At 43.0% G+C, this 25,267-nt stretch overlaps 1 protein-coding gene across 1 annotated transcript in view; it reads right to left on the bottom strand.

Moving 5' to 3' along the window:
* Window positions 1-23,639, bottom strand: part of TMC2 (transmembrane channel like 2) — a 30,541-nt gene extending 6,902 nt beyond the window's left edge. Inside the window, exons 1-17 of the mRNA XM_021387942.1 lie at window positions 23,525-23,639; window positions 23,196-23,243; window positions 21,012-21,321; window positions 20,254-20,406; window positions 18,346-18,436; window positions 17,397-17,478; window positions 16,993-17,099; window positions 14,914-15,012; window positions 12,218-12,360; window positions 11,149-11,296; window positions 10,450-10,638; window positions 8,612-8,791; window positions 7,639-7,788; window positions 6,832-6,960; window positions 3,085-3,152; window positions 2,020-2,259; window positions 190-315 (exon numbers count right to left, since the gene is read on the bottom strand). Of these exons, the coding sequence (XP_021243617.1) occupies window positions 190-315; window positions 2,020-2,259; window positions 3,085-3,152; window positions 6,832-6,960; window positions 7,639-7,788; window positions 8,612-8,791; window positions 10,450-10,638; window positions 11,149-11,296; window positions 12,218-12,360; window positions 14,914-15,012; window positions 16,993-17,099; window positions 17,397-17,478; window positions 18,346-18,436; window positions 20,254-20,406; window positions 21,012-21,321; window positions 23,196-23,243; window positions 23,525-23,570 (2,309 nt within the window). The 5' untranslated portion in view covers window positions 23,571-23,639. The remainder of the gene's footprint in view (window positions 1-189; window positions 316-2,019; window positions 2,260-3,084; window positions 3,153-6,831; window positions 6,961-7,638; window positions 7,789-8,611; window positions 8,792-10,449; window positions 10,639-11,148; window positions 11,297-12,217; window positions 12,361-14,913; window positions 15,013-16,992; window positions 17,100-17,396; window positions 17,479-18,345; window positions 18,437-20,253; window positions 20,407-21,011; window positions 21,322-23,195; window positions 23,244-23,524) is intronic.

The raw sequence follows: 25,267 nt of genomic DNA, 5'->3' as shown, positions 1-25,267 counted from the left end.
CTGGGTTGGGAAATTAAATTTTGGGAAACTGGGTCAGGCAAGGGTTTGGGAAGCAGGAATTGTGTCTGCCTTCATCTAGGCTGTTATCTGAGCAGAAGTATGTAGACCTTGCTAAAATCCCAGCCATTTTTAGAACCTCCTCCTCACCTCCCGCCATATTGGGCATGTTATATTGCAAGGAAAACTTACACCATGAGCAGAATTGCAGGAATGATCAGTCCTGGATTTGCCACATAGCCGAAGATCTTGGCAACAAAAAGTGGGAAATCAAGCTCAATGGTCTCTTGAATGACATCATACATCCTTTTCTTTCCACTGGAAAGACAAATGGTCAGTTAAAAACTGTAGAGAGAACATAGAGGGACACAGTAACTCCCAATTTAATGATGCTAAGTAGCATGTTTCCTCTCTGTCAGTGAGCATCGTCTTGCTGTTGGTCACCAAGGATTTGGAAGTAAAAATTCTACTGAAATGACTTCATTTCAAATTATTTCTTTGTCCATTCCCCTTTGACCTGCCCCACCACTGATTATAGGAATAATCTCTACTAAGCCAACTTGCTCCAGAAGATTGTACGTTTATTTCAACAGGCAGGTCCTTTATGAATTCTGTCCATTTACCATTCTGGAATGAATAAAAACCTGCAGATTGCAATAACCGTATATTTCTGATCAATATCTTGTTAAATGTGGCCTTCTCACGTTAGAGATGACTTTCCTTATGTAAATTCTGCCTTTCTGAAATGATGAACCAACTTGAAGAGCTGTTAAGCAATGACAGAAATAGCAAGCTGTGATTATCACTTAATAGGAAACTCAGCAAAAGAGTCATTTCAAATTGGATTGATAAAGCAGATGAGAGTATTCTATGTGAAAGCAGAACAGAACTGTAAAAGCTGAGAGTTTGGCTGGATTGCATAATTGACCTTCTTCTTCCTCAGCACCTGTGAATTCAGCCCATGAGTGCTATTCCTCATTTTCAGGCTTTCTTCCTTCTTGCAGTCCCTTTGGATTCTGCTTAGAAAGGCCTTGGACTCTGTCCTTATGATGAGAGTGAATAAAGACAAGATTAGCTAGATGGGATTCCAGCTTCCTCAGCTGCCTTAAGTCTAGGAGAGTTAAGATTTCAGTCAAGTTATGGGTGGAAAGTTGTGCTGAGGGGGTGAAATAGGCTGAGTGGATTTTGAAGAAGTGACAGAGAATTAAAATAGCTCCCTCTCTTTTCAGGTTAGTCATCTCTAAATGATAGCATACAGACAACTAGCTTCCTGTCAGATCTTCTGACATTGATGCTAGATACCTGTCCTTGTTACAGAACAGAGGAAATTTTGGTTTCTTGCTTTTCTCTCTGAGTCTTCTATTATCATTCTCCATCAGCGGATGGATAACCCACAGGAACAATTTGTTCCAATCTGGCTCCGTGCTGAGTCAGACTCAGTAGGCCCAGGAAATGGTGTTACTCGATCAAATTAGCCTTTATTGGCATGTTAATCCAGTCTACTGAATGCTCTGAGCCGTGCTAATTTAGGAGAAGAAAAAAATAATAGGCTTTTCTTTCTAAAAGCAGCAACTCTTCAGACTCAGACCTATTCATTTCCAGCTATTTTCCATCAAGATTAAACGCAGCTCATGGTGTGGGATTTCTTGGCTCTGTGGAAGGTCTTGGAGGCTTTAGACTCCCATTCTGCTACTATGATATTGCTGGGAGATACAAGGCTGCATCCTGCTGTCTCCCACACCTTTAATTGGTGTGTGTTGGGGAAGCACTAGGAATTAAGTAGCAGAGGAGAGGGCGAAACACCTGGGCTTGTGGAGCCCACTGGAGAAAAGCAGATGAGCTCAGAGGAGGCTGAGCGCTCCCAGCAGACTGTGTGCCTCCACAAGTGAGCAAGGCTTATGGCCTCATGACAGCAATTAGATGTATTTAATCATCTCTGCTAGAGACCAGGCCTTCAAACTTTCTGGAAATCATCCTTCGCACCAGAGCAAAAAACAGGTATTTTTGGTATTTTGCTACTACCTGAACGGTCCACAGTCAAAGGAAGGCGGCAGGGACATGATGGTGTAGGCCACGGGCAGGAGACTGAGGAACAGGATCAACAGCAGCAGTCCCATGTAAAAGTTGTTAGACTTGGATGCTTTGAATACTCGTGCATGAGGAACATTGCTACTCATGACAGCCCAGCACTGAAAATACATGGAGGTTAATAAGCGCAGCACGTTTATACCCACGAGCCCTGGTGCATAAAAGGATCCCATCCTGAAAAGGAAACAAGAGGAAACGTACCAATTTTTAACAGTCTGGAAGGTTTTATATTTTCAAAGGAAGAAAAAATGTTGTTAATTAGGTAGAAGTTTGCCCACAGCTAAAACCTGAGAGGTCTGGTTTGTGGTATCCTTGTACTTTTCGAGGAGAAGCTGCCTGCGCCCGTTTTATAGTAACCACGCAATGAGCACCAGCCAGGCCTCAAACCTCAGTGGCTGCAAAGAAGGATTTGCAGTTTGTGACAAAAATTGCTTGGGGATAGCTTGGAAAATGTCGAGTGGATGTACTCGGCAAGGAGACATGCTTGAGTCTGCAGAGATGTTGAAGCAGAGGAACATTAAACTTTGGCAAAAGAAATCTTGTTCCCAGTGCAGGTGAAGGGCTTTGTGTGGTTGCTTTGCACTGTCACAAGAGCAGCTCTAGTTTGCCCTCCTTTGGGGTAATTTTGAGATGTGCCTCTTTTGCCTGACATGCTCAGCTGGCTCCATGGCCACCCTTGCGCTGACAAGGGAAGCTTGCAACCCTCCCCAAACCCTTTCTGATCTCTTCCTCCAGCACTTAAGTCATTTTTAAAGGACGAGGAAAGTACATTTTACCAAAAAATGACCTCAGGAAGTGAGACTAGGGCAGAGTTTCCAAGACTGTTCCCCATTTCAGTAGACAACTGTTCTTTGGCAACTAAATTGACAGTTATAAATTTCTGCTTTTGTAGTCAAGCACAGAAAGTAAAACAATCAGAGACACCGAAACCCAAACATTCTAACTCCACAGGATGGCTTTTATTCAATAATTCAAAAACAAAACATGAAAATATCTTACCAAATCATTCCTTGGTTGAAGACCAAACCCAAAACATTGCCACTGATGTCAAACTCTGCATAGGAAGGCTGTGTGGGAAGAGAAAAGAATGCAAGAAGAAAAGAATGTGTTGTTGCTAGAGGTACCTGCTTATTGCTTGCTATTGCTCTGGGTGTAAGCACATTTGCTCAGACCTGGTATGAAGGGATTTCTGGGAGGGCTCCCACTGTGTGCATGCTGCTTGAAAACTAGAGCTATGAAAGCAGAATTGGAGCTATTGTGTTGTGGGCTGCTTCTCTTCTCTTGGCTTGCTTAAAATTGGATAGATGTATGGAGGTGCTTAGAATTGCTCCATGTTTATATCTCCTCCCTACTAACAAAGGCAGTTCCAAGCAAAGGATTCATGGCACAGGACTAGATTTTATAATCCAGCTGGTCTATCTGGCTGCAGAATTGCAGTTCCACCACAGTAAAATATTGAATATTTAACCGGCCATAGAGATAAGCTGGGAAGCAAAAGATACAACAGGTATGTATATCCATGCCCCTAGATCCTGGGATAGCAGGCTGCTGTAGAGCAGAAACACAAAGCATGGGAAAGGAAATCTGAAGGAATACTTAACCTGGTCAGTATGAGGTGGCATGTTGCACTGGGTTAGGCAGTAGTTAAAATACTGCCTTCTGTGGAGTAACCTGTCTGATTTGAGTGCTAAATTCAGAACAGGCAGCTCTAATCTACTGATTGCACTAGTCATTTTATAAGTTATTATTCTGCTAGGTTTGCCTATGATATAGCTACTGTTCTACATACATATGCTTTAATGCATACACAACTCAGGTCAGTTCTGGCAGCTTAAACTATATGTAAAGTTCTGCTGTTTTCTTGAGAAATATTTATTTTTCTATAGCAATACAGAATATAGTTCTAAAAAAATGATGGGTAATGACCTCATATGTTCAAAATGTCCTGGATAGTGTGCCTGCTTTTGACCCACTTTGCATGTACTTCATACTGTTACAGTTTGTGAAGTTGAGTTTTAACAAGTCTGGTTTTTATATTGAAAGCTCAAAAGAAGCTTAGTTAGAGCCATGCCGAGTTGAACGCTCACAACTTTGGGAAGAAATCATAGAATCATAGAATGGCCTGGGTTGAAAAGGACCTCAAAGATCATCTAGTCTCAACACCCCTGCTGAATGCAGGGTTGCCAACCACTAGACCAGGCTGCCCAGAGCCACGTCCAGTCTGGCCTTGAATGCCTCCAGGAACGGGGCGTCCACAACCTCTCTGGGCAACCTGTTCCAGTGCGTCACCACCCTCACGTGTGAAAAACTTCCTTCTAATATCTAACCTAAATCTCCCCTGTCTCAGCTTAAAACCATTCCCCCTTGTCCTATCGCTATCTACCCTCACAAACAATCGATCCCCCTCCTGTTTATACACTCCCTTCAAGTATTGGAAGGCCACAATGAGATCTCCCCGGAGCCTTCTGCTCTCCAAACTAAACAAGCCCAGTTCCCTCAACCTCTCCTCATAGGAGAGGTGCTCCAGCCCTCTGATCATCTTGGTGGCCCTCCTCTGAACTCTTTCCAAGAGCTCCACGTCCTTCTTGTGCTGGGGGCCCCAGGCCTGGACGGAGTACTCCAGATGGGGCCTCACAAGAGCCGAGTAGAGGGGGACAAGCACCTCCCTCTCCCTGCTGACCACTCCTCTTTTTATGCAGCCCAGAACACAGTTGGCCTTCCAGGCTGCCAGCGCACACTGCTGGCTCATGTCCAGCTTCTCGTCCATCAGGACCCCCAAGTCCCTCTCTGCAGGGCTGCTCTCGAGGAGTTCTTCCCCCAGTCTGTACAAATACCCGGGATGGGTACAATATTACATTTTTTCTCTTTCTTTTGATTCTGCCCACTTCTACTTTAAATCTTTAGTTAGATATTGATATTGCCTTGTTTTTTGACGTGAAAATAACAAAAGCTTTCGATGTCTCTTGTCTTCTGCTTTGAGAGAAGCAAAGTCTCTGTAGGAAGGCTAGGTTAAGCAAAAGCCCTATTCACTTCATGCTTTAGAAAACATACATACAATTGTGCAGTATCCTACAGGTTGGTTTAGATGGCTGCTGCCAAAACATCCTGCGCTCCTGTTTCATTCCCAAGCTGGGGGTGAAAAAGATAACCCTACTTGAGCTCTGGTGGAGTAATACGCATAGCACCAGCAGTAATCTCACAAGGATGTAGGAGAAAAAGAACAGGTAAGATCACAGTACTTTCATATTTCTATAGCTGTTATGGGACCCAATTGGAGTGAAAGGAGAGAGAGTTTGTCTTCTGCCAGATTGCTCTGCAAACTCTCTAGCAATGCTCTTTTTTAAGGACTGCAGCATCATTCTGCTGGTTAGTCCCAGCAAGTAACGGCCTTGCCCTGCTCCTTCTGAGCTCTGAGTGGATTAGATGGCTCATTTGCAAAATGCAATCTGCTGGAGCATGTTAGTTGGCTCATCTCCTCGTAGATGCTGGATAGGTCTTGTATCTGAGTGCAGCATCACCTTGCAGCTTGCTTGGGCTGAAAGCCAGGGAGGAGGGGAGAGTTCTGAAACAGATCTTTTCCATTTCACTGAGAGGTAGAAAATGGATATCTAGGTTTGTTATTGTTATTATTATTTTATTATATACATATAAATCAAGGAATGCCTGCAGTACAGAAGAGACATTTGTAAAATGGAGATCTTCCTAAGAATAAAGAAAACCCTTTGTGGTATCTCTAAAGGTTATTTTGAGGAAAGCATCCAAAAAAAAAAAATTAAAGGTGTTTAACAAAGTGAGGCAAGGGGATGGCCTGGAGGAGGAAAACAGAAGCTTCAGTGAGAACAAAATCTGTGAGCACACGTAGTGGGAGCTGTCAGGGGGCTCTGAATTCCATTGCCCACCAGGGGAAATGTTCTCTGCCTCCTCCAGAATAAATTAAAAGAACCCCATGGGCAGCAAAATGCCCAGTCCCAGCTCTCCTTGTCTGACCAAGGCCCAGTAAGCACATGCAAAATCCACCTTGTTGCTCCTGTCTAGACCTCTCCTGGAAACTCTTCCAGCAGGATGGGTAGACAGCTGGTGCTCTGATGTAATTGTATTATTTCCAGGTATTTGCTTCTCTGTCTGAATTCATCTGTTTTGTTGTGTGTTTTTTTTTTTGTCAATAATGTGAAACAATTGACCTTTTTTTTTTCATTGTTTTTCTTTGTATTTGTGCAGCTCCAGTGCTGGCACTTTTGGTAATGTAGCCGTTATGAATATCAAAGAGTTCAGCACTCTAGTGTGTTATGCATGGGGAGAAGAGAAGGAAGAGTTCCTTACTCTGCTGCAGCAGAAATGATGCCAACCTAAGCATAGATCAGAAAACTGTGCTGTGAGTAAAGCATCCTATTTCCAGCAGAGTACAGGAAGGTATGGGGCTTTGAGAATTGGAACTTAATATAGACGGACCCAAAGGTTTGGGGTTATAATGACTGTACGAATATTAGGTGATTTTTTTTCAATTCATCTTCATGTTTTCAAGTCCTGCTATGGGAGAGAGAACTGTATTTTTGTAGGGTATTTACTGGGTTGAAACTGACTGATCCAGAGAAGTGATGCAGAGACTGCCTACACCAATTAAATTATCAAGTAAGACCAGATGAAGGCTGGAATCATTGAAAATCAATCTATTTGCCACATTTGAACATATGGCCCTAAATTAGTTCTGGCTTCTCAGCTATAAGACCCAACAGGACATTGACTTACAAATCCAGCCTCTAGGTCCCAGCACCAACAGTAATTCATGAATCTCACGAAGCAAGCTCGGATGAAATCTCCCACCAGGATGGTTACGAAGGTCACCAGGATATCAGACACAGTGAGCCTTACAATCTCCTGCAATTTAAAGCAAGGAAAAAATCATTTAGCTCCTATAATTTCAGCAGCGCATTCAAGACTGTATTTTTTATTAAGACGTTTCTTTATATGACAGTAACCTTCAGAAAGGCATGCTGTGAGCAAACACCCTACCTGTTTTCAGGCACTCAGCAGTGCCTAAACTTCACCTCCGTGCTTGGGAACAACGAGCTGTGTTATGGCTGTTAGCCCAAATAGTTGATGTTAGTGTTATTGACTGCACTCTGTGTGGCAGCACTTAAAATGGAAGCACAAAGCCAATGCCGCAATAATGCTGGTGTAAAACAAACATACACTGAAGATAATTTTAATTGTGCTGTCATGGAATTCTCTGTATTACTATGGTTTATGTCTGTAATCTATTCTTGCTGGAGTTTTTATTCTGAAGAACTGCAGAACTTCTTGGCACCCAGAGCAGGAGAGTTGAAAGGCGATTTCTTTGTGGAAAGTGCTACAGATTTCTGTGTGCTGGAGGTTTCATGGGCATAGCTTGAGAACCATGGCCAAGGATTTATGCTACCTTGGTGCTCCCACGTGAGAGTTGGGAAGGGCAATGCCATTTGCAAGGAAAACTTTACTTCTGGAAATATCAAAAACATCAACCCCAAAACCTATCCCGAACAATCCCAGAGATTTACTACCTAACAAATCCCTTACAATGCCGACGGTCGTCTCCCAGCAGGGTCCCCTGGGCACATCTGCAGGGTCGAGGGGAGGTGGGGTAGCAGTGCTGTTCTCCATGGATGAGTTATAGTGGCCAAAAAGTGTCCAGCGCGTGATGTTCTTCACAACGTCCTCTTCAGCCAGCTGCAATGGAGACACACCTCAGCCAAAAACATAAGTACATGGGGACTCCAAAGAATGCTAATGGGTTCGCCTCTCCTCTCTTCTAGTTACTACCCCAATACAAGAAACTGCTTACAACAGAGTTGCACCAGAAATAAATCTAACAGCCCTTCCAGACTAAAAGCAGAGAGTTCTGGGGAGCCAGCGACTTGCTCCCTGCACGTGGAAGAACCATGGTTTGAGGACCACAGCAAGCAAGGGAGCAGGACTGTCAATAGATATGTGGAGGGATCTCTGTGCAGTTCTCCTTCCTTGCTTTGTTCATTGTTCTTTGGGGCTGAGCAAAATTCTGCAATTCCTCTTAATCTCAGCTAAAATGGAGTCGTTTTTTTTTCTGTGGATCAGTTAGACGTTTATCCTTTCCTGCAGTTATCTGCCTGCAACACTCTACCACGATCATGCTAAGGAGGGGAGGGCTGGGGAAGAGGATTATAAATCATATCCTTGGGGTCTGCATTAACAGAAACTGCAAATGGTGTTAGAGAAAGAAGTCAAATTACCTTAATAGTCTGTGATTATAGGAGACTGTAACACCTCTTTTTGTGTGTCTATAAAAAGAAATTGGAGACTGGTTGGAGACAGGCCTATGAGTGTGTCCTTGAGCCCCTGACCTTAGCCTGGTAGCTATTACCAAAACCCAACTCAGCCCCTCTCTGGGATAGCTTGATGCTTGAGACCCACAGGGAAGGGAGAAGGAGTTGCTGTGAAGGGTGAATAGATGGGCTGCGATCACCCTTGGCTCCTGAAAATGCTAGGAAACTTGGATTCTCAGCTCAGCCCTTACTTTTTCGTTGACATCATCCATCAAGGCCAGAAGGAATGTGTAGAGGTTTCCCAGGAAGAGAGCAAAGATGCGCCCCAGCTGCCACTTCAGACCGATGCGAGGATGGTAGTTTTCCAGTGTGGCAATAGTTTCAAACAGAGGAGGGCAAAACATGCCCAGCAAGGACATCACAATTTCAACCTGTCAGATGAGAAGGTTACTGCTAACAGCAACAAGAGCAACTATGTTAGTGTGAGCTGTTATCAAAATTAGGTATGCTAGCTGTTCCTACAGCAAGGCCACTGCTTTCACCAGGGAGAAAGCTGACAAACCTCTTTACCATCAGCAAATGACTTTCTATTAGAGCAGAGCAGCAAAAGTAGGATCAGCATGTAATGGGGAGAAAGTTGTGTTATGTGAAAGCCTGCCGCCAAATTAGTTTCTGCTCTTCCCTATTAACAGCAACCAATTACAGTAATAAGGTTTAGACCAAGGAAAACACAGAGCTGCCAGCAAATTTTAGGTGACTGGCTGGGGCTTCTTGAAGGTTTTATGAAGGAGAGGGAGCCAGAATGAGCTCAACTCCCAGCTTGGCTTTGCGTGTCAGCTGTACAGCTCCTGTGGGAGCACTTTTGCCCTTATCTTAAAGAGATGAATTCTGAGAAGTTTGTTCCTGGTTGGTCCAAGCTCATGCATATTTAGTTTCCTCACATCCCTCATGCTACTGCCTGCATCAGCTCCTAGTTGCTTATTTTAGTTTCAGAGGAAGCATGAGGCTTGGCTTATATTTGTGCACAGAAATAATTAGTTGATGCTAATGCTTATTTGCCATATTCAGCACCTGCACTTTTTGATAGGCAGTTGTGGATATGAATGCAAGTGCATCAAGGACGCAGTGTTATAGTCCAAGAAAACAGGTCCTAGTCTCATTTTTGTTTCCCTGTGTGGTGCAAAGCATTGGGTCATTGTGGTCAATGAGGTCATTGACATGTCAGCATTAGTTAAGGCATGACTTGCAGGCTCTGTCTTTTTTTTAAAGCCTTCCAGTGCCTGCTGGCCCACAGAGGACTGTGTCTGTACAGCCAACTGCAGGTTCTGTCTCAGTCACTTGTTTTTTTATTTGTCTTTCCTGAGTGGGGAACAGTACCCAGAACTGTGTACATGCAGATCTTAAGTTATCAACAGGAAAGTTTCAGTTGCTAGTAATTCTTTTTCTTTTGCAAATGTGGACTCCAATAAATCAAAGCATTTTGTGAGCTGTCTTACGAGTTTTCTGAGGGAATTAGGATAAAACATTGTTTTGAATTTGATTTGGCTTTGATATATAGATACATGGTAATAAAGTATGCATTGAAATTAAGCCTTTCCATAGGCAGAAAAAATTTCTTATATTAGACACAGAAAGATTTTTGACAACTGATTTTTTTCTGCAGTTTGTAAAACCTTATTCTTGTTATTCAATAGAAATGAAAAAGATTTGAGTTTAACTTTATGTCTGATTATGGACATTTTCAGCACCCAGAGAGCTTTCTAGTACAACAGAGTTTGTGAGCGTTAATATGCAACTGGAGGTTGATGCATTTACATTAGTGATGTAATTGCTGAAGTTGCACTGACTTTTATTGCTATTTATTGTGAGAGCACTTTCCCCTGCCAGCAGGAGTTGTTGCTTTGTCCCAGAAACTCTCCGTGAGACTAATCTTCTTCCTGGCTAACATAACCATGAAGTTACAGAGGGACTTCAGGGCCATGGCAGGGAATCTCTCTGCTTTGGATGCCATCTTCAGGCTGGGGCAATGCTTATGCTAGTGTTCAAAGAACGTTATCACAGCAGTAAACTGGAATTAAATTTTCCATACCTCATTTCTTTCATACCACCCAGCATTCTGCATTTTTGAAAACGTCTGGGAGCGTTTCACCACAAAGTAAATGAGGTAGCCACTCCCGCACAAGCAGCATATGATGAGGACGTTGGCCAGGACCCGCAGGAACCTCCTCAGATGGATGTTCTCATCCTTGTTGCTTTCTTGCTCATCCACAATAGATTCCTGAAAAAACAGGGATGTTCACAGAAATGGAGCGTGTATGTCATAGCACTGAGCCTAAGGTAACATCAGGGGTTTCCTACCCTATAAAGTGTAAATTAGAGCTATGATGGCTACATTGAAGATGGTACTTTAACAGCAATTTCTGTAGCTAATTCCTACTCAACATCCTAAGCCTTAGCTGTGTTACACTCCAAAAATTGTTTCATGCATGTTAGCAAAAATCCTTCTGGTTTTATCTGTGTGCAAGGGTGCCATCAAGTCCCCGTTCTCTGGGGTTTTACACGGAGCATTAGGTCTGAATGAGGTTAAACTGGATGAAGTTACTTTCCAGATCAAGTAGCAACATGCTGACTGATGGCTCTTTTATTTATTGCTTTCTCCTTACAAGAGCTGGTATGAATGTGTAAAGGAAAGTGTGGAGCAGGCTGTTGTTGGAAATGCTATTCATGCTTTCAAGAGATGCTGGGAGCATTTCCAGGAGTGAACTGAGAAATGCTGGTTAGGGATTACCTTGAAGCTTGTGGTGATGGATGCAAACTTGTTGTCTGCTGTCTCTGGGTTGCCAATGAGGTAGTCCCAGCTCGTAAACATTTTCCAGCTAAAAACGAAGTTGTCATCGTCCCCATCTGCTGTGCTTTCATTGGCATTGCGTGCCATCCTGTGAAGATTTAGGACAAACTGAACTGTCTGTTGGGATTGTTGGAGCTACACAGGCCTTGTATTAAAATCTATAATGTTTAGAAAAACTAATATGGATGATTAAAGCAGGCTAGGCATTGCTTCCACCACCTAGTGCATGAAGAAAATCTATTTACATCACCTCTGGGTCCTGGGGTAGGGTTAATGATAGTAGCTACCTTTAGCTAGATAAGTTTAGTCAAAAACCACTGCTGCTGTCCAGTACGCTCACTGCAACACAGCATTTTAGTGAGATTTTGGTAGGTGCACACTCTTGGAGTCAAAATTGCTTGCAGCAAATCATGCAAGGAGAGGCAAAGGATTATTCTTGTTAATCAGCATAGGAGCAGATATGGCTTCTGCTGTTTCCTCTCTATTGTTTGATCCCTGAAATCCTTGTGTAACTCCTGCTAGAGCTCCTAGCACCAGCCCCTCAAGAAAGATGAGACAACAGGTGCTGCCATTTGGTGGCAAATATACAGCAAATCCCCATGCTCTGCTCCAGCCAAAGGCTCATGTAGCTCTTTCTGCTGTATAGCAGGGCTTGTTTTGATAGCAGTATAAATCCATTCGCTTCTCCTTTCTTGCAAGGGAAGGATAGCCTTTTCATAGCGTAGCCCATACAGAGGATTTTATTTTTGGCTGAGACAGGCTCAGCAGCAGTCTCACCTGCATCCCTGCTGCCCTGGCACCTTCATGTACAGCTTCTATCAGCAAGGCAGCCCTGTAGTAATGTTGGAGGAAGGGATGAAGCAGACTAGAGAGGAACCCAGCAGGCATGAAGCCGCTTTCTGTGCTCTACCTGTAGAAGTTGGACCTGGCTGAGTGCTGTGCTGCTGGAGGAACCCAGCTAGGAAATACCCCCAGTGGGCTGTGCAGGGGGCAACGCTGTCACACTTACGATCTGATAACAACCATCAGGCTGTAGCCAAACACGCTGATCCCAACCATGAAATATGCCATTGGCAGCCTGTATTTTAACCAGCCAATTGTCCGCTGGTTGTTGTAGTAGCCATAAAAGAGTGCTGAGTACTTGATGTACCCCTGGAGGAAAAGCAAACACAAAACTTTGTGTAAGCCATGTGGCTGTTCCTCTGTAGGAAAGAGGTTTTTGGTGAAAATTGAAAACTTCAAACAAGGACAATCAACTTGGCAGGTTTATTTTTTTTAGTGTATCATTCAGAGTTCTTTGCTGCCCCACCGTCTCTGAGAGCCATTGATGTGCCCTGCTTACCTTCCTCCAAGAGAGAAGAGAGGGATTGCGTCAGAAGATACTGGATCAAAACTAACATCCAGTTTTTGTCTATTGCTGTTTCATCCTTACCAGAAAAACCTCCTTATTGTTCTTTGTGGCTTAGCCCACCTGCTTCTCTAAGTCGGTATCAAACACTCAAATCTTGTAGAAATGCTGTAGTAAAGGGGCTTCCCACCATGAGATGGAACTTTTCCTGTCAGCTGGGAGGCAGAAGATGCTCGATACCCTGCAGATTTAATTCCTTTTACTGGCCACAACCTGCTGAGCAAATTCAACTAAAGACTAAAATCAAAGCATTTCTTTTCCGTGCAAAGCAGAGCTCAGACACGATAACAACCACCTTGTCTCAACTAGACCTATTTTTTACTGTACAAACTATGGGACATTCAAAGAGTGTGCAGTTCTCCTAACCTGATCTCTCCCTGTTTTTCTGTTGTATCTTGTCCAAGTTGGTATGTATCGTAGCATATTGTGCCTTTCAGCTTGTAAATTAAGTGTAGATGATTAATCTGCCCATGATAGTTGAGCAAGCTCTCTTCCACACAAGGTTTTGGAAAAGGCAAAATTGAGACATCACTCGAAATGTGTATCGGAGGCTGTGCACTGGATCTAGCTTAGAGGCGTCTCTGGTATCCCTGAGTGCAACATGAGCCACACATTTGTCCTGCACAAAGTGCAATGCCACAGGTACAGGATAACTTTCCATGTTTTTCTGCTACTGCTGCGGATTGCAGCTTGGGGAAATACAGCAAGCCAATGACTGACAGACCCTCCTCCTTGGGATTTTGAGCATGTTATGTATAGTGTGCGCTGGGGAGCCGTAATGAAAAAAATCTTCAGGAAACATAAAGATGATGTTTCTGGAAGGCACTAATGAAGGTTCTTCTCAGCTTGGAACCCCTAACCTTTATCTTTTTGATTTATCAAACTGCGGGGACTGAAAAATGAATCTCTCTCTACACATAATCCAGCATGTTCCTTAAGCTCCATTTGTGAGGCATGGTGTCAAGTGACATTTGTTCCTTTCCTCTCCTCTGGAAACCCATGATATGATCTCCTGCCAAAGCATGCTTTTCCCTGTCTCCTATCAAAATGTGTTCTTTAGGTTTGCAGTATTGGCTCATCATTTTACACCTGCTCTGAAATATGTTTTCCCATTGCACCTCTCCTATGGAGTACAGTGGAGTAAGCATCCATTCATCTGCAAAGAGCAAGCCTCTCTTCAGTGGCTTAATTTGACATCTTCATGCTGCAGAGGGTTCAGCTGTGCGCTGTTAGCCCATAGTTGAATGTTGCTTCTCAAGCTTGCCAGGTGTGCAGCTGGTGTGGCTGTACAGCAGAGGCTGGCAGGACCAAGCCCTTAGTGTCAGCATGGCCATGCAGGTGGGTGTACCCAGCCACAGGTGTGAAGTGGGCAGGTCTTGGTAGCTACTCTTCAGTGTGATGGTACACCCTCATCCAAGATAATTTTTTTACTGATTGTGTACTTAATGGCCTCTCAGATAAAATCAGCAACATTCCTTCACCCTCGTACATGGGAATGGCAATGAAGAGGGGATAATCCTCTTCCAAAGGCTGTGAGCAAGCTCTGTGGTATAGGAAGATGTTCTCTCCCTACATTATGAATCTGAGTTGATGATACAGATGTAATATTTATTCTATGTGGTTTTTAAATACAGCAGAAATGTATTTATTGGGTGGTTTTCCTCTTGAAACTGTGAATGTGCTGTAAGCGAGTTGCACTGAGCTCATAACTGGGCAATTTACATTGCCACTGGCTTCTAATAATGCTCACAGAAAAATCTGACATCAGCCCTAGTGCTTCATTAATAAAAATATTGTGTAGATAAAAGTGTATGGTGTTCCTAAATCTGCTTGCACATCCCTCAGCGTGGAGCTGTACAAATCCACTGGCCTTAGTGCACTTTACTTTGTCCCACTGAATCTTGTTGACCCCAGAAGGCACATTTTGGGTGGTGTTAGCCAGCTCTGTCTTGGGATGTGGCACATTCCATTTGACTAAAAGTGTGTTTGCTTGTTCCTGCAAAACCAAGGAGTGTGTGTATGTGTGTATGCACACATTTGTGACATATACCACGAAACCCTTTCATAGAAGGAGGAATTCAAGCCCATACGTATGTGCCTGAATGTGCACATGTTGTTTTGGCCAGAAGTTTCTGGGAATCTCCACTAGTGGCAGCTGGCTTCTTTTCATCTTCTAGAATAAACGAATGCGCTGATGATTTATCCTTGGACAAATTCATCCCTGTAGCTCCTCTAACTTCTGAAGGATTTTGCTATGTATTCAACTGGTCTCTTATGATTAACACTCTTGTACTTACCTCAAAATCCCAGAGAACAGAAAAATCCATAGCTGTTGCTTGTTCAGCCCGAGGTACGGTTTTTCTTGGCATGCTCCCATACGGCATTCCCATCAGGACCTGGTAAGCATTAATAACAGAGATGCATGTTTAGTAAGACACTGCACTGATCTTTTTTTTCTTTTCAGTATTTTTTTCCTTAACAAATCCCCTTTGACTTTATTTTGATTTATCTTAGTATATATTTTATTCCTTAGTACCTGAAAAGCAGTTTAAAATGTTCATAATTTCACCCAAATTACTAGAGGTATTCCCTTTCCTTGGTCACATCCATTGCACGGGAAATGTTTTGCAAATGAATTACATCCCCCCATGAACACTTCCAGTTTAAATGTCCTTAGTTTGGCATGAGGCTTCTTTGCTTGAATTTCATGGGTCTAATGCAATAAAGGGATTATTTTTATCTGTTTATGCAGGACTCTTCCTTTGAGAGAAGTCAAGAGCACTGGGTCAGTCTTGCGGTAGATTCTCTGTTATAGTCTGGAATGGAAAAAGTGGCCTCAAGGTGAGGTGAAGGGCAGTTAGGTTTGGAGAAGAAGTGTATGACAGAGTGACACGAACAGTTTTCATGGCACAGCCTCTCCTGATGGCACCAAGCACAGCAGGCCTTGCAGGAAGCTCAGCAGCTAAGTCCATAAAGAAAATATCAAGGGCTATGGACCCTGTCTGGTAACCATGCCAAAATATCTCAGCATTCTTAGCCCAGAAAGATCGTAGCATAACATCTATCACTTACTTTTTAGGGCTATCTACTTAATTTAAATCATTTATGATTAAATGTTTATTGCCCAGCTTCTCTCCGTATTGTAACAGATCTGTAGGCAATGAGTAACAATATGCATTCTTTAAAGACAAATTATGCATTCTTTAAAGACAAATTATATAAAGCTATTTAGTTTTCTACCATATGCGTAGTTATCCAGAAAATACGTTTGTATTTTTCAGTGCTAATGGCTATGTCTCTTCATTCTGTGAGGAAACAGAGCTTTAGCTTTTGATAGTGTGAACAACCACATCAAAGAAAACAAAAGCATGGTACTCAGGACTCTGTGCTGCATTTTTGCTCCATAAAATTCTGTATTGAACAGAACAGATGCCACTGTTTGTGGATTGCACAGCCTTTAAGGACTGTACTGAATAATTTAGCCAGAACTATAATGGCTGTATTAAAAAATTCTTCAATAAATGATCATATAGAGTTGGCTATGAAATCCTTTTCCTTCTCCAAGTACAGAGAGAAATGCAAGAATCTAAAAATAAAACTCATCCTTGTGAATCATCAGAATTAGAAATATAGAAAAGAGATAGTTCCCAAACAAAGTACTTGGGACAATGATTTTTCCTCCCCTTGGTGGCTCCTTTTTCAGGGCTGTGTTGTGGTCATTATCTTGGGGTTGTGCCCCTTGGAGGATTTGCCATTGGCTCTTTCCATCAGAAACCTAGGCAGTTTTCCGCAACAACCTTATCCTGTAGCCTGTGAACGCTCGTGCCAAGGCACATTTGTCAAAATTGGATTCAACAAATCTAGTGAAGACTGCGTTGCATGTGATGGCTCTGATCCTTCATAATTACACAGGAATAACTGATCCTACTTCATTATCTCTACTGTGATTTGTACGATGTAGATAGGTGAAGGAAATATTTGGAAGATTTCATACTGTCTTTGGGATTTTCTTAATCTGTTTAAGATCACGGTGGATATCTTAGGGCACTTGCAGACCTGAGGTTGTACCTAGGAGGATTCATAGGTCATGTTTATCACTTTAGTCAAAACATAAAAATAGCCTCATGCTAGGTCTCTGAGTTCCTGTGTTAGCTGCTGGATAGGCAGAATCTTCAGCAGCATTTTAGAACTACTGATTTCAGTGCAACTTTTGCTCCTGTCTTGTTAACCTCCTTCTATGTTTTTCTTTGTAAATAATCATCCTCACATATTTTGTTGTTCTAAAGCTTTTTCTTTACAAATCCTTATTTAAGCCAGGAATCTAATGTTCATATTAAGCAATGGGCAAGATATTACAGACATAATTAAGCACTTACCTCTGGAATTATAACCAGTCCAAATATTAATCCAAAAAGGACAAGGTTTACACCATACATCCATCGCAGAAATATGAAATAGGAAGCAACAGAGGAACCAAAGTGACCTTAAAACAAAAGACACTTAGTGGTTAGGAGTTTAGGAGGGCTAAACTGTCCTCAGCAAGACCTAGAGCCATCTACCCACAGTTCTTCCTCCATGTGTTGCCAAAGACCCTCCAGATGGTGAAGAGAAAAAATGAAGAAGGAGGAGACTGGTGCTGTCCAGGGTATGTGCTCATTTTGTGGCATTGGTGCCCATGGTGAGAGGAAACCTATGGACCAGAGCATGGTCTGAACGAAAGAAAAGCTGCCTTACAACATGTCTCATTGCCCCCTCACAGCACGAAGCGACTTCTACTTACTCTCCACTTCTTTTATCTTCATCTCCCACGGTATGCACTGGGTTTTAAAGTTGTCAAAGTCTCTTTTAAATTTCACCCATTTCTGAAAAAAGACAAGACAGCTGTGAGCAGAGAGGTAGGGGTTTATAATGCCAGGGCTTGCAAGCGCTGCTAGAAGTGGGTGTAAAGTCCAAAGCAAAATCTCTGTTCTGGGTCTGATCTTTTGGACTACTTCAGAAACTGCCTTCAATCCCAGAGCCCCCTAAATGTTCACATTCATTATCTGGATTTTACCCTTTCCCAGCCTTTTAGAAAACTATGGTTTCCCTGTGATTTTACCATATTATATAGGAGTGGAAAATTCAGATCTAGCTCTGGACTGAAGGAAGCGTTAAGCAAAGCCAACTCTTTAAAACAGATTTTAGTTTGATAAGAGACTGAGCTTGGATCCTTCCTCATCAAACCAGCAACTAAACTCCCATCAGCTCAGGCCTGGCTTCATTTTGCCCTTCTCAATATAATCTCCATGACAACATGCAACTTGGTTACCGACCCCAGTCTTAAAATACTATTGCTGTTCACTCTGTTGTCTCTGCATTGACCACGGGGATGACATTTCACAGGAGTCCATGGGATAGGGCAGGAGTTTGGCACGGCCCCTTTTGTCTTTAGAGGTCTCTCAGTTTAACATTTTTGGAGACTGCAAGCAGAGAGCTGTGCTTTTTGCTTCTCCTCCAATCCCTCCCTTACTTCAGGGAAGGTGGCAATGAGATTAAGGTAGGGGAGATTTCCCCCTTTTCATTCTATAATCACCATAGATCTGAAGCTGGCTAGTATTTTTCTGAATGTGGACAGGAAGGTTTATCCTGACATCTTCGCATTTCTTTTGCCAATTATGAGTTAATAAACTGATGAAAGTATGTTGAATACATAACAAATTTGCATTCTTTGCCATCATTTCAGTGCTTACCTTTGCCATCATCATCTTATACGCATACAGCTTTTTGCCCTTCCCTTTTCCCAGGGCTCCCTCAAACTTCTCAACGAAAGCTTGTGCCTCCCTAGTTGGAAAATAAAAAAGTGCAGGTATTTGAAAGAGCAAAGGAGGTCTTTATCTTTTCACCTCTGCCTCTCTAATCCCAGCATGTCTATGACAGCTTCTCTCACCTAGTGCATTCGTCAAGAAGAAAATAACACTTTCTAGTTAAACAATCTCCAAGAAGATGCAGAATTTCCCTCCACAAACACCTCCATGGATATATAGAAGTGGCCCAGCACTGCCAGAGAAACAAGTGTATACTGGTCCAGAGTAAAATCAGACTGGAAATTTAAATTATTTTTAGAATAGGTTTCAAAGGGAAATAGAGAGAAACAGAGTAGGTGGTGTTGGAATATGCTGAGTTTGTGAATGAAATCATGCTGCATGTTGGTGTGACTGAAAGAACATGAGACGAGATTAAATTTAAGGACTTGGGACATCCTTTGCAATCCTAGGCTTGTGAGAAAGACAGACTTCTACCTGGTAGAAACAATCAGCTAGTTCAGTTCATAACCTTTGACAAACCACTTGTGACTTTAATTGCAAACAATGTCAGATTTGGAAGTGTTGAACACATTGTTTCATTCTCTCTGTGCTTTGCATTCCTCATCTGCACAATGAGGCTAATCCTTTCTTGTCTCATGGTTGACTTTGTGCAACCAAAATAACAATGGATATGCAGCTGTCAGAGCGCCTTTCTGGAGCCTCCTGTGCAGGCAACGCAACAATTTTGGTTAGGTTCACTGGAGGGAGGAAATGATTACCACTGTCCAGGGATAAGGTGAAAGGATGGAGGTACATTGCCAAATGTGATCCTTGGCAGAATTTTAGCCAGGGTCTTACCCCAAAGGTACAATGTGCCAGAAACAATACTGTTGTTTTTTTTTTTTTCCTTTTCTTGCAAGAACTTCTGACTCTGAGGGTCATAACATTTTTTTTTTGTAATGAGCTCAGGCTCATTGCATGCCTGTGAGATAGAAAAACTGCTTTATGCAGCTTTCCTGTACAGAGCCTTACCCAGATTTTTAGAAATAATTGTTGGTGTTCATGGCTCCTGATGCTAAGGGAAGATGGAGCAGGTCTTGGCCTTGGGCATGTTAAAGAGAAGCAGAGGCACGTGGGGACTGCCTGCTTTTGCAGCCCATCACAGCAGCCCTGGGCAGCCTCTTGGCAAGCCCCATGTCCCTGTGGGGCGCATGTACCTTACAATGCTATTTTGGGAGCTGAAACTGTCTCCTGGTGGAAAAAGGATTTCAGATTATTTTTAATCAAAATATTTGGGATTTGCCACAACACAGGAACCATTTGTGATGAGCCCTTCCCTAGGTGGATGGTTGGACTGGATGATCTTGTAGATCTTTTCCAACCTAGCTAACTCTATGATTCTATAACCCGTGGGCAGAAGTTATCGTTGCTCCACAAACATTCGCAAATTATACATTATTTTTTTTCCAAGCAGCACCATCTCGAGAACTCTGAAGTAACATATCACCCTGCCGCTTTGATTTCTGTCTAACAATGGGCATGAATAAGCAAGGCAGGGTGCAGTTTGCTTTAACAAGTAGACTGACAGCAGTGAGTCACTTGGTTTTAAATACAAGGGTAGAATGACCTGGCGGCGGATATCAGTTGAACAGATTTGCACCTCGTCCATTCTCTGGTTACAGAGACTGAAAATCAAATTCCACATTTTAACTCTGATCCTTTAATCCCAGATAGGGTGACCAGGTTCAGCTGCTGGTCGCTTTTCCAAGTCTGAAGTGTTACAGTAACATCAGCAAAAATGCAATTTCTGGGCGAGGCAATGTGCAGCTGACAGCAGCGGAGGGTTCCCAGTACCTGAGCACAGAGAGCTTCTTCATCATTCGCCAGGGCTTGTTTCTCATGGTGGAGATGAGTTTTTTCTTTTGCTCCACCTCCTCCATCAGCATCGCAAGCTCTTCCTCTGACAGCGATTCCTCGTCGGATGAATTGGAAGAGTTGGAAGAGGTGCTGGGAGAGACATGTAAAATTAAGGGCACAAAATGGAAAAACTCACAGGAGTGAGAATCTTGCAGGTCTCAGTGCAATGTGCAGAGCCAGTGGCTGGTGTGCAAGGGTGGGATTCTGCCCACCGTGGGGACTGCTGTCCCCACCCGACCACCATAACTCACCTGACATTGTGCTTTGGACCTCACTGCAGCTGTAGAAGCATTGTCTAGTGCTAGAGCTGGAGCTGGAGAAATGTTTTTCATGCCTGGGATAAGCCAGATGTGGCTTGGGATAGCATTGAAAATGTGAGAGATGCCTTTTAACCTTACTGTTTCCACAGACAAACAAAAAATGTACCCTGATTTGAGACATCAAAGCTGTCTTGTTTAAGAGTGCTTGCCTTGTAGTGCGAGTCTGACCCTGGCTGAGAAAGAATAACGAGAGAAGAATTTGGAAAGGGCTTGGCCACATGGCATTTTACACTGATTTTTTTCACCCTTTTGGGAAGTAGTAACGTGTTTGCAGTTCGTTGTTTTTGCTGTTATGACCCATGCGCCATGGGCTTGTGGCATGCCCATACAGCTGCAGGGCTGTCACCTGGCACTGCTTGGGGATTGCCAGATTACCTGTTTTTCCTGCCTTTCTTCTGTTTGTTCTCCTCCTCCTTTCCTTTCGTGTTTGTTTTCTTTTCTTTATTTTCTAACTCCTTTTCGTCTTTGGAAGAAGCCTTTTTTCTTCCTTCTCCTTCCTTTTTTCCATCACTTTTTTTTGTTCGGTGGTTTTTCCTCCTAGAAGCTCTGCTTTGCTGAGGACAATCTTCTTCCTCTTTGCTCTCATTTTCTTCATTTTTCTGTGACTTTTTCCTTTCAAGTCTGTTTGCTCTGACAATTTCCCTGCGGGTCTGTTTCTTAGATCTCTTGTCTTTTACTTCATCTTCTGCAAGGGATAAAAAAAAAGCAATGAAACAGCAAGCACTTTGGGAAACACTTAGCTTTCTGTGTTGACACCATAAGGATTCACCAGAGAAGTGCCAGCAGGATGCTTGGTGCAAGCCCCAGGGAAGTCACTGCACATGTGCCCATTTACTTTGGTGGGCTTTGCATTATGCCCTGCCCAAGGGCCATATCCAACTCCCATTTAAGATAGTGAGGCTCAGTTTAGCATGTGTGACCATACGAAAATTGGAAATTAGTTACAAAAGCAAAAGACAATCCATCAGAAAGCATAAACATCTTTTTGACATGTAAGCACATCAGAGCAGTGGAAACAGAAACTGCAGTCAGTTAAAAAGTATACAATGTGCTGCTTGGTGCGAAGACCTTCAAAGATGTTTACTTCTTTAAACTAGAGAAAAGGTACAGCTTAGGCAGGATCACCTTTTGGTTCTCTGAGTTTTCCCTTTTATAGGAAGCCTATATCCAGAGAAGGAAGAAGAAACTTTTTATTCTCTCTAGCACTGCAAAGGAAGAAACTAATTTGTACAGATTCAGAAGCACTTCTAGTTTGAAGGATTGAAGTGGAACGTGATTTAATTGTGGAATATAATGGAAAGGGGGAAAATAACTTTCAAAAAACTCCATCCCTTTTGCCACCAAGTTCATTAAAATCAATAGCAAGGTTTTCAGATTCTTTTGGCTTCTAGTTTTCCAAAATTCAACTAAAAAAAGAGTGTCCACATGAAAATGAAATTTGTAATATTGGCATTGATTTTTTTCTTCACAGTTGGAGAAATTGTAATGGAAGAAGGAAATTAGGCTGGGGTGGGATTTGGAGTAAAAGATGAGCAGCCGAAAAGGAGAGGAAAATGGAAGCAGAGGATTTACATTTTTCTTTTGGTTAATTTACATTTACATTTAATTTACAATAATTTACATTTCCCTTTTTGTTGACAGAAATTAATGACAAGCAAATCGTTTTTGCTTGCTAGCCATATAAAGATAGTAAGAGATGGTAGTCATACTTGTCATTGGGAATGAGAAGGATCTTTCAGCTCATTTCTTAAGGGCCGGTAGTTAGATTTCACTTACTATGTGATAGTAAGTCTCAGCTGATGTAGATCAAAAGACCACCACCTACCCTCTTTGAAAAAATGTGCATTTTGTGCAGTCAGCCATCACTGTTTTCATTTGCAGCCTATCAAATACTTGGGTAAATGTGGAACACTCATTTGTTACCTTTATCTTATTTTCTGGTTTGCCTGTATGGGAAAGGTGAATATGATTTAAGAAAAAAAAACCAGTCATTTTTCTAATTAATTCCTCATGCTTAATGGATAGCACAGACTGTACAGACATGATTGTGAACCATTTTTGCAGTTGCCTATCCATTCATACCATCTATCTAGTGCTGTTACGATCTTACCTCTCAGCTGTCTCTCTTTATTTAGCGTTATAATCCTACCCCTTAGCTATTTCTCTTTGTTAGCCTCTCTCCAATACGTTCTTACTTTTATCTTCTTGTGGTCAGGAGTAATCAAGACACCCGTGTATTATCGTGGTGTGCATTGCAGGCAGGGCAGGCAGGACCTCAGTGTGGTGCAATGCAGTTGCAGGGCGACGCGACAACTGTTTGGTTGGGGTGATGACCAAGGGATGTGGGCTATAAGAGCATGGATGAGGGGGGCAGGCTTCTTAAGAGTATTGCTTTATATATCATTATTGCAAGTCAAACCACAAGGGAAAAATCTGGGTGCTTACAAGCAGCTTACGAAATGGTTACTGCTGTAGGGTGTGCCACAACACAGAGAGAAAAAAGAAAGATATCACCTCTTGTATTTCAAGCAAGACCACGTTTTTAAATCTCCAGGTTACCTTCACTCTCTGAGTCACTCTCGACTTGTCCATCGATCTCTATTCCAACTGCAAGACAAAGAACAAAGAGTAATTGCACTTGTTGCTGGGATTTGCACATGCAGTGCTTTACACAGCAGGTTCCTAAGTGCGAGAGGAGCTTGGCAGAGCATTCTTTATTGATTACACATTGTATTTTTCTCTAAAGTAACGTTCTTAATATCTCCTTTCATTTGGAAAATTGACAAAATTTCCCTTCATGAGCAAACTGAAATTGCACTATCTTTGGAAGCTGCAAAATGGTACACCTGGAAAGTCCCAAACTGAAATCATCTTGCCGTGATACCAACCATCTTCCATGATGTCCCGCAGTTTGCATTTCTTCCTCTTCCCCATGACAGCCTCTGCCTTCTGCACGGACGCAGCAGCCACTGTGCACCCCGATCATAGGCGGGTCACTCCCTGCTCCAGCTCCATGTGCTCCCCTCCTGGGCATGGCAGGCAGACGGGCGTGTCCTGCTGAGGCTGAGCTGCAGTGTGAGAGCCATGTGGGCACACAGAGCAGAGCGCAGCTCTGCCTCAGCCCACCCAAACACTTTCAGTTCTTCTCCCCTCTCCCTCTGAAAGGCAGCTGTCAGCATTACATTGCATTCCATGATTTAAACATGAAGGAAAGCCCCAGGGCGGATGCTTGGTGGTATCATATGAAACACAGACACGAGTCACGTCTAGTTCTGGCATAAGCCTCAGGCTGCGGGCTTTGAAGGTATCAGCTGTCTTCATTCTATATTCTTTACTGACCTGTCTCAATCTGTGTAGCCCTGCTGGTTTTCTTCTGCACCTCGTTAAACACTTCAGTGTGGTGCCTCTCTATGATCGTACTGTCCTCCACCTGTGGCCTCTGTAGGGGTCTCGGGAGTGAACAGGCAAAGAAGAGCTGGCAGCCAGTACACGGGCTCTCTCTTTCCTTCCCTCCTTCTGCTCTGTGTGACCTTTGCAGACTCATTGTTCTTGCTGGTAAAATGGGATAGCTTTTCCTTCTAGGTGCGCCAACGCTTAATTAATTAATGCGAGACCCTCATTCGGAAGGTCTTTTTGTGCCACAAAGTATTGTGTTGCACCCTGCAGCTTGAGTTTTTCGATGGGCTCCATCGGCAATAGGTTTGTCTGAGTTACCTCTGCATTAAAACTCATTGTCTGCCCCAGCAACAGCCTCAGGAGGGGGACTCAGCACCAGCTTTAGCTTTCACTCGAGTCAATGTGTCCCCAGCACAGAGTTTCTGGAGGTGAACTTTTGTTGCTGAATTTTGGTCCACAAACACCTTTCAAGTATTTTAAGCCTGATCTCACGGATAGTTTGATCTACCTTTGACTTCAGCTCAGCTCGCCTGAGCTAAATACATAATGTATGTTATGTGCCCATATATTATTAACTGGTCTGACCCTACAGGTTCATTACACAGGGCATTTCCAGCATGCATCCCCACACCCGCGTGGGTCTGACTGGGCTTGAAGTCTTTGAAGGTATTCCCTGTGGACAAGTTTCACTATAATTCTACATAGCAGTAGGCTATAAAATTATTGAAGATGTCATCACTGAGCCATTGACTTACTTAATACTGCTCTGGGCAAGACAGAGCAACCTGCTGATAGCTGGAGGCTACTGGAGAAAGTTTTCTGCAGGCCACTTCAGGTGCCTCGAACCTCAGCCCTAAGTGTCCTTTGCCCAAAGGGAACTTCATTGCCCTTGTTAGCTGAAAAACAGGTTTCTGGAGAACCAGCACTGCTCTCATTGTTGGCACTGCTTCTGCCATATGGCACCCTCCTTCTCCAGCATGGAACATCTAGCACTGTTTGCATGCTCATGGCACACTCAGGTAAGCATCTCATTGCTGGAGGTATTCAAAGTCTTCAGGAAGGAGCAAGCTGCGTTACTTGGTTTCTACCCCACCATGCGAGCAGTCATTCATCCATCATCTAAGACAGGGAAGCTACAGGCTCTAGGACAGCTTGTGTGGCTTGGCATCCCCACAGATCCTGGTTATGTGATTTCAGAAGGTGATGGGAACTGAAGATTCATTCTGTTGTGGATT

The sequence above is a fragment of the Numida meleagris genome, chromosome 2, assembly GCF_002078875.1.
Source record: "Numida meleagris isolate 19003 breed g44 Domestic line chromosome 2, NumMel1.0, whole genome shotgun sequence".
Lineage (NCBI taxonomy): Eukaryota > Metazoa > Chordata > Aves > Galliformes > Numididae > Numida > Numida meleagris.
This window is presented reverse-complemented; position numbering and strand designations above follow the sequence as displayed.